The sequence below is a fragment of the Echinops telfairi genome, unplaced genomic scaffold, assembly GCF_000313985.2.
Source record: "Echinops telfairi isolate 266 unplaced genomic scaffold, ASM31398v2 ScPeMD7_22;HRSCAF=79, whole genome shotgun sequence".
NCBI lineage: Eukaryota > Metazoa > Chordata > Mammalia > Afrosoricida > Tenrecidae > Echinops > Echinops telfairi.
The window spans coordinates 9,319,754-9,327,472 of NW_022103919.1; the positions used below are offsets into that span (position 1 = coordinate 9,319,754).

The 7,719-nt window shown below is 42.1% G+C and overlaps 1 protein-coding gene and 1 non-coding gene across 2 annotated transcripts in view; both read right to left on the bottom strand.

Annotated features, from left to right (window-relative positions):
• PTAR1 (protein prenyltransferase alpha subunit repeat containing 1) overlaps nt 1-7,719 on the bottom strand; it is a 59,471-nt gene that overhangs the window by 25,861 nt on the left and 25,891 nt on the right. Inside the window, exon 3 of the mRNA XM_030885147.2 lies at nt 3,560-3,626. Coding sequence (XP_030741007.1) covers nt 3,560-3,626 — 67 coding nt within the window. The remainder of the gene's footprint in view (nt 1-3,559; nt 3,627-7,719) is intronic.
• On the bottom strand, nt 5,863-5,996 carry LOC115869175. Its single transcript, XR_004046038.1, has one exon. It is a non-coding gene; the product is annotated as a small nucleolar RNA SNORA70 (small nucleolar RNA).

Sequence of the window (7,719 nt, forward strand, 5' to 3'; positions counted from 1 at the left end):
CCCCAAAGTTGGCTGTTGAAAACCCACCAGCCACTCCTCTGGAGAAAGATGAGGCTGTCTGCTTCGGGAAAGATTTATGACCCCAGAAACCCTACATGTGGTCACTGTGAGTCATTAGTTTCTAAATACTGTGATACATTGCCTTTTCAACAACAACGTACTGTCTTTTTCAGTTTTCACTTGATAAGGAAAATAATTTACTTTTTAATGCAGAAATGGGCTTGCATTTTATAGTTATTTGTAGATTGATAGCGTCCCTTGTAGGAGCCCTGCTGATGCAATAAAGCTCTCAGTTGCTAACCGATAGGCCAGTGGCTCAACCCCACCAACTGCTCCACGGGAGAAAGACATGGCAGTCTGTGCCCTAAATACAGACCGCCTGGGAAGCCCCTGGGGCAGCTCTGTGCTCTCTTACAGGGCTGATGGAGTAGGGATCAACCGCAGTGGATATCATCAACGTAAAATAGAAATGAAAGTGACATTCGGAAGGTTTATGGCAGCTTTAATGAATGAATGAACGGACTGTTTACCTTTCAATGGACAAGAAACCCATTTGCCATTAAAAAACAGCAACAATGAAAAACCTCTGTGCAAACGTAAATTGCATTTGAAGTTTTAGGTCCTTTGCTCTTTAAATCTGGAACATCTTGTTGATACAGTCAATTGAAATACCTCTGAGGTAAAGGAGGAACAAAACTGCTTTTTGTAACGTCAACTACTTTGTACAGCAATGCTTGCCAGAGTGGGACCCCCTAAGTAGCAACATCAGCTTCACACAGAGCATGTACCAGCTCAGATCCCTCGGCTCACCAGAGGGGCGGAATCACAGACTCTGGAGAGGAGCCCAGCAATCTGTGCTTTAAGAAGGCCTTCAGGGGATGAAAGGTGCCCTGGTGGTGCTGTGGGCTAGGCGCAGTTGCTGGTTCAAATCCACTAGCCACCGCAGGGGTGAAAGCTGAGGCTGTCTGCTCCCTTAAAGATTTACAGCCTCAAAAACTATTCTGAGAAGGAATTCGGAATCAATTTGATGGCAGTGTTTTTTGTTTTGTCTCATTTTGAAGGCTAATGAGTATCAAATTTATGTATCGGGCTGAGACCTCTTCCCTAAACTTCAGGTTCTTGTACAACTACTTGGGACAAAAGTCTAACATGTCTCAAGGTGCACTTGTGACCTTCAACCAGGGCCTCTGCCCTTTCCACCACCTAAACCTGTTTCTCTTCCAGACGTTCCCATTTCAGTGAGTGGCAACATCCTCCTCCCCGGAGCACAGGCCAAAACCCAGAGTCAGGCTGGACTTCCAATTCATCCTCTGTGCGCTTACTGAGAATCTGACCACTTGGCACCACTCCCACGCTGACTCTACTTCAAGTCACCGGCTAAGTGTCTGCAGGTACCTAAGTGTCTGTCTGCAGGTACCTAAGTGTCTGCAGGTACTCGCTTCCAGAGAGTCTACTTTCTACACAGGAACCAGAGGTCTAAAATACAAGGACGATACTGTTCCTTCTAAGCAAAGAGACCCACTTGAAAACAGTTAACAACTTTCTGTATCACCCACAGTGAAAGGCCAACTTCCTACAATGGCCCATGTAGCTACACAAAGCCCGAGCTTTCCATGTCCTAGAACTCTTTCAAGTGTTCACACTCCAGCAGTTACACTGGCTTCCTGACACTCAGAACCCTTTAGGAAGCTCTTGTCTAAGGGCTTTTCCACTTGTTATTCCCTCTGATGGATTACTCTTAGCCCTAAATTCACAGGCTGGTCCTAACTCAACGTTCTCTATTTAAAACCACGACACCACTTTCCCTCCTCTTCCGGCCTGTCCCCATTTCCCTTCCTTCTGTTTTCTGATTTACTGCCCCTTGATCTACTATTTTACTTATGTCCCTAGTACCTCTATTCTACTGGAGTGTAAGTTTCAAAAGACAATACTACCTAGTATTATGCTAGAGGGTTACAGAAAAAACAAAGTTGTACTATGGTCTTTGGCCCACAGTTCAGAATGAAAGCAAAAACAAGCCCACTGCCATATAGGGCAGGGTAGAACAGCACCTTAGAATTTCGGAGGCTGTAAATCTTTAGAAAACCTTCTCTTTCTCCTGTGCAACAGCTACTGGGTTTGAACTGCTGACCCTGCAGTTAACATGGCAACACAGAACTCATGACACATCACTAGGGCTCCTTAAAGCAGCCCCTCACGACGCATCAGTCTAACCTCTGTGCTTTCCATAAAAGAAAACAGAAACTCTCAAATCAAGTAAAAGCTTCAAGTCTTACACCTCATTTTGTACTTATCTTACTTTCTACTCTAAGGATCTGATCACTAATTATTCAAAGGACATTTGAAAAAAAAACACCCCATAGTTTATCTAACATTAAAAAAAGAACATGGTGCCACATATAAAACCCAGTAGTTATTATTAATCACTAACTCATAATGCAACGTTGTCTGAACACAAACTAAATATGATTTAAGACATCTTTAAAGATAAAGAACATCATTTATGGTTCTTTCCTAGAGGGAAATATACATCCATTCAGGATATTCAATGAGACCTCATTTTTATTTACTTATAATTTATAAACAGCTTTCCTCTCAGAATTTGTGTTGTTAGTCCAAAGGTACACCAATTGGTTTAAACCTACATTATGATATTGTTTAGCTAACAATACTTCAATGATCAACATGAACCTGGTATGAATTTTAATATTTCTAAAGTATTTTACAAATGAAAGCTATAAAACCAGAATCAAAATACTTCCAGAATTCTAAAAGGATGTAATCCCTAGCCAAAAGAGCGGTCTCGGATATGTTGAGCGGTTTGTCCCCCAGCAGTCAGGGTCAGGGAGACTGCGTGCAGAGGGAAGTCTTTGGGCCTTGAGTCCTCGTCCTAATACACTCCCTACTGCCACGCAGTGCTTCTCAAATACACCGCCCAACACCTGGACCCAGCAACCAATTGTGCTGGCTGCCCTCCTCCCCCTAAAAAGCACATATCAGACTAATCTTATCAGTTAAGTTCACTACCATCAGGTCAATTATAACTTACAACAATGCTTTAGGACAGGGTAAAACTCCTCCTTTGGGTTTCTTCCGAAACTGTAAATCTTTACGGGAATAAACAGTCTCATCTTTCTCCCACAGACTGGCTAGTGGGTTTGAACTGCTGACCTTGTCATTAGAAGCAAAGTGTGTGGCCCATTACACCACAAGCAAACCCTTATGTAGTCAACCAAATATCAAGCTCAATTGCCATTGAGCCAATTCCAACTCATAGCAACCCTATAGCGCAGGGTGGAAACGTTCCCCGTGGGTTTCTGAGACTGTAACTCTTTACCGGAGTAGACTGAATGGATTTTCTCTCACGGAGCAGCTGGTGGTTTTGATCTGCTGACCTTGCTCGCAGCCCAGACAGTAGACTAATTCAACAAGACATGTTACATTTCAGGAAGGAATTTGATGGCCAACAGACACATAAATGCAAAAGGGGCAAAGCATGTCTTCATGTGTCTTGAGGAGTTTGTTTCAAATGCATCTCACACTGATGAGAATGACATACCTCACGTTCCATGCAGTGGTAAAGTCTGGGTTTAGAAGCAGCAGGGTGCATGTGACATCTATCAATTCTAAAATAAAGAGAAGTCGTATTAAAAACAAGTAGTCTGCCCCAGAAACTAATGCCACGCTATAATCTTTGAACCTTCAGCCAAAAATATCCCCTGGAGTTATCTTAAAACGAAGCAATAGTTTAACTTAACCAATAAAAAAGGCCTGTCTTAAGCATGATTCTCTTCAAGAACTATGTGCCTGGGCTCAGATGGACAGCAGCATCAAAGACTCACTGCGGACCTGGGGAGGCAGTGAGTTTACATCAGTGGGGAGCACCAGTGCAGGCAAGGAAGGGGCGACTGACTGTGCAACTGTACTGCTCAACTGCTCCTGTAGAAACTGCTTGACGGGTGTGCGTTTGGTTGTGTATATCCTCAACAAAAACAAAATAAATAAAAATAGGGGAAAAGATGGGAAATAAAAAATTCCCAACAAAATAGGGGGGGAAACACGAACCGAGGAAAAAAATCCTGAAACAACAAATAGCCCTACCCTTTAGAATCTAATTTGTCTTTAAAGTCCTCTTTAGTTCTTATGCACACACAAAGAAGGGAGCTTTAGAAATGCGTGGGAGAATTCCACGATCTTTTGATTAAATTGTCTACGCTCTCGTGTCCTACTAAATTCCATGTGCTCCTATCATACTAACTTATCTCTCCTGTCATGCTAACTTTAATGAAAACTACCCTGTTCTCAGCTAGCAAGGGCATGACGAGTATCCTCAAGATTTTCGCCTATCAAAAGCACATAGGATTTCTTTTTAATCAGGTCTGAAATAACTTTATAGCATTAAAACTATCTTCAATAGGGAAAAAGAAGTCTCTCATAATCCTTTGTTAACACAATTAATTTGTACCCCCCCGGCAAACATCCCTTCATACACAAATGTTTAAATAAAAACTATAATTAATACATCATGTTCACTTTTCATTCAATATTGTTTCATATGCCTTCTCATATACTGCTGCCAAACCCAACCACCATGGAGTGCCATTCGATGCACAGCGACCACACAGGGCACAGCAGAACTGTTCCCTGGGGTCCAGACTGCCCAACTGTACAGGAGACAGCCTCATCTTTCTCCCTGGGAGCAGCCAGCAGGCTTAAACTACTGACCTCACAGCAGTCCAACCTATAATGATTATCCTCGCTGTAACAGCCCTTTCTATTATTAAAGCACATATTTCTAACAGCTGTGTATAATCCTTAATATTACTGTACTACCATTTATTCTGTAGGCTAGCTGTTTCTTTTCATCAAATAAAATGTTACACACATTTCTAAGCACACTTTTTGTCTGAGAGTTATTTTCTTAAGATAGATTTTCCAAGAGAGGAATTATTCTGTCAAGACAATAAACACTAACATGGCTCCTAATAAATATTTACAAATTATTCTCCAAATGGGCAATGTGTATCTATACTGTCAAGAATAACATGAGTATACATATTTCTCTGGAATTCTGGCTTACATAAATTTACTTTAAAAGGGGAATGTATCAAGGATAAACTGATATCTTGCTTCTGTTTTATTTGACTTGCTTAATCTATGTTTATTACCAGGAATACTCTCCTCCATATTTGATGGCTCTTGTTCATCTGAACAGTCTCAAGTTCATCAGCTAGTTTTGCCTATCAGGATTTTGAAACAAACAAAAGAACACCATATATTCAAGTAAGTTCCATACCAAAGCCAAACAAAAACAGAAGCGCACCCCTACAGCTATGGGGTCCATTCTGACCCCACAGCAACTCTGCCTTGGTTTTCTGAGGCTGTGATTCTTCACAGGAGCAGAAAACCTCACCTTTATGCCTCGGAGCAGCTGGTGGGTTCCAACAGCTGGCTCACCTTACAGTCAGCAGCCCAACACATAGCCCACTCGCTTAAGTTCCCTACATTTGTATTTAAAAGAACAAATCAGTGATAATGAGACACAGTATCTTCACTTTAGTGAAAAGAAAGTTCTGGGATTATTAACCTAAAGTACCTAGTGTTATGGTGGCTCCTTACCAAGCTCACAATCAACGTCAAGTTAAAAAAAAAATTGTTAGAACTTATTTGCACCACTGTGTGTGGCCCAAGGGTGTTCTTACTCTGTTCCATTTTACAGACAGGGAAACTAAGACCCAGTGTTTAAATAATTTGCCTGTAATTAACCAAATAGTGTGTGGCAAGACCAACACACAGTTTTTTTGTTTGTTTGTTTGTTTTTTATTTTTTTTATTTTTCCAGAGGCATTGAAAAGCAGTAAAAGGTTGTCTCCAAGGTCCCTTAGGGCAGCCTATACATACCAATAGGCTGCATACACTACCGAGGAGGCTTGCTGTTTGCAGCCATTGCACACCGGCCCCCACAAGGAGGAGGACGGTCGGCTTAATTGGCTGCAGTCAACACACAGTTTTTACCAACTCCATTCTATTGCGCTTGACATGTGCGGCTACAACACACAACTGAATCATCCATGTTTAAGAATAAAGGACGGACTTTTTAGAATGCATATACAATCTATCTCTATACCCATTTAAAAATATTCTAGTTAGTAAGAGTACCAATTCGTTCCTTTCCAACCAACTTACTAAAGGGAATGGCATTTATTGCAAGCCCATGAGTTCATCACTTTTGAATATACAGAAGTGCTCATTAAATGAGCATCAGCAGTGAGTTTTGCCCCCCTCTCCATTCTAAGTCATTACATACACGCCACACCTATAAAGTATTATCTAACAAACCTCTTCATTCTTTTACTTTTTATCAAGGAAAAAGACAACTTTCTGTACTAGTATTCATTGAGCTTCATAGTAATATGCTAACTCTGTGTAAAACATTACGGTTCAGGGAATAGATGCAGTGATAACCAAGTGCAAGTGCTGACCTCCATAAGGCATACTTTACAGCTGCAGAGCTATAAAAACAAGTAATTATAAAAAGCAAAATGAAATCACTGGGAAAGAGAAGCATACAGCTCAGGATGGAGATCCCCAGAGGCTGGAATTAATCCTTACTGGAGTTGGTCAGGAAAGACTAGATGGGTCCTGAGGGCTTTGGAAAGCGAGGAAGCAAAGAGAGAGGTGGTGTCACGGAGTGCCAGGGCTTCACAGGGTGTGTTCCAAGAGATTACAGAGCCCGACAGAAGCACAGGGTATTGGAGAAAGGGACCAGCAGCCAGGGCTCTAGAATCCTGTCCTACTACACTTCCCTTCCACATGCTGTGGCCTGCTGAACCAGTCCATACACTCTCTGGATAGTCCTCATATCTAAAACACAAAACAAACAAAAAACATTGCTATCAAGTCCATGCCAAATCCTACAACCTTACCAGGGTTTCTGAGACTGAAAATGTTTAATGGCGAAGACAGCTTCATCATCCTCCAGTAGAGCAGCTGCTGGGTTTGAACTGCTAGCCCTGAGGTTAGCAGCCCAATGCCTAGCCCACAGTGCCAACCTCCTATTTACTGCTGGCCATTCTCTGTTAGGAAGTTTTCTCCATAAAGACTTTCCTGATCTACCCGGCAGGAAGAACTCTTTCAGCTCTGTTTTGCATAGACCTTACTTTGCTTCGGATCCACATTTTATTAATATTATCACCTGAACAGGCTTGAAAGCAGATATTATACCTCTTCAAATTATTCACTCGCTCAACAAATTTTCTAAGCGCTTACGAGCAAGGTCCCAAACTGGGTAAAGCCGGGGAAGACCTGGCCCCTGCCCAAAGGAAGCTCCACGTCTGCTCACGACACAGAGGGGTGGTGAGAGCAGGGGCGCAAAAGCCAAATGAATGCCTGCCTACCTACTACCTTAGCCTTCTCTACCCGTTATCTGTGTCTCCGCATCTTACCTCTCTCCACCACCTGCACAAGGGGGCTGCAAAAAGGGTGGGGAGAAATGCCACTGTCTTTTAACACCAGTTTGTCCCACTTTTTTTTAAAGCTTCCTCATATAACTTAACCTCTCTGAACCGGTTTCCTCACAGTGTTGTGGGCAAAGAGATTCATACTATTTCTCCATATCTGTTTGCTACACTGTGAGTACACTCAGACAACATTTGTTAAAGCAAGCACTATGCTACTTAGCAACTCAGAAATGAGTTTGCTTTTTAAAAAAAATCATTTT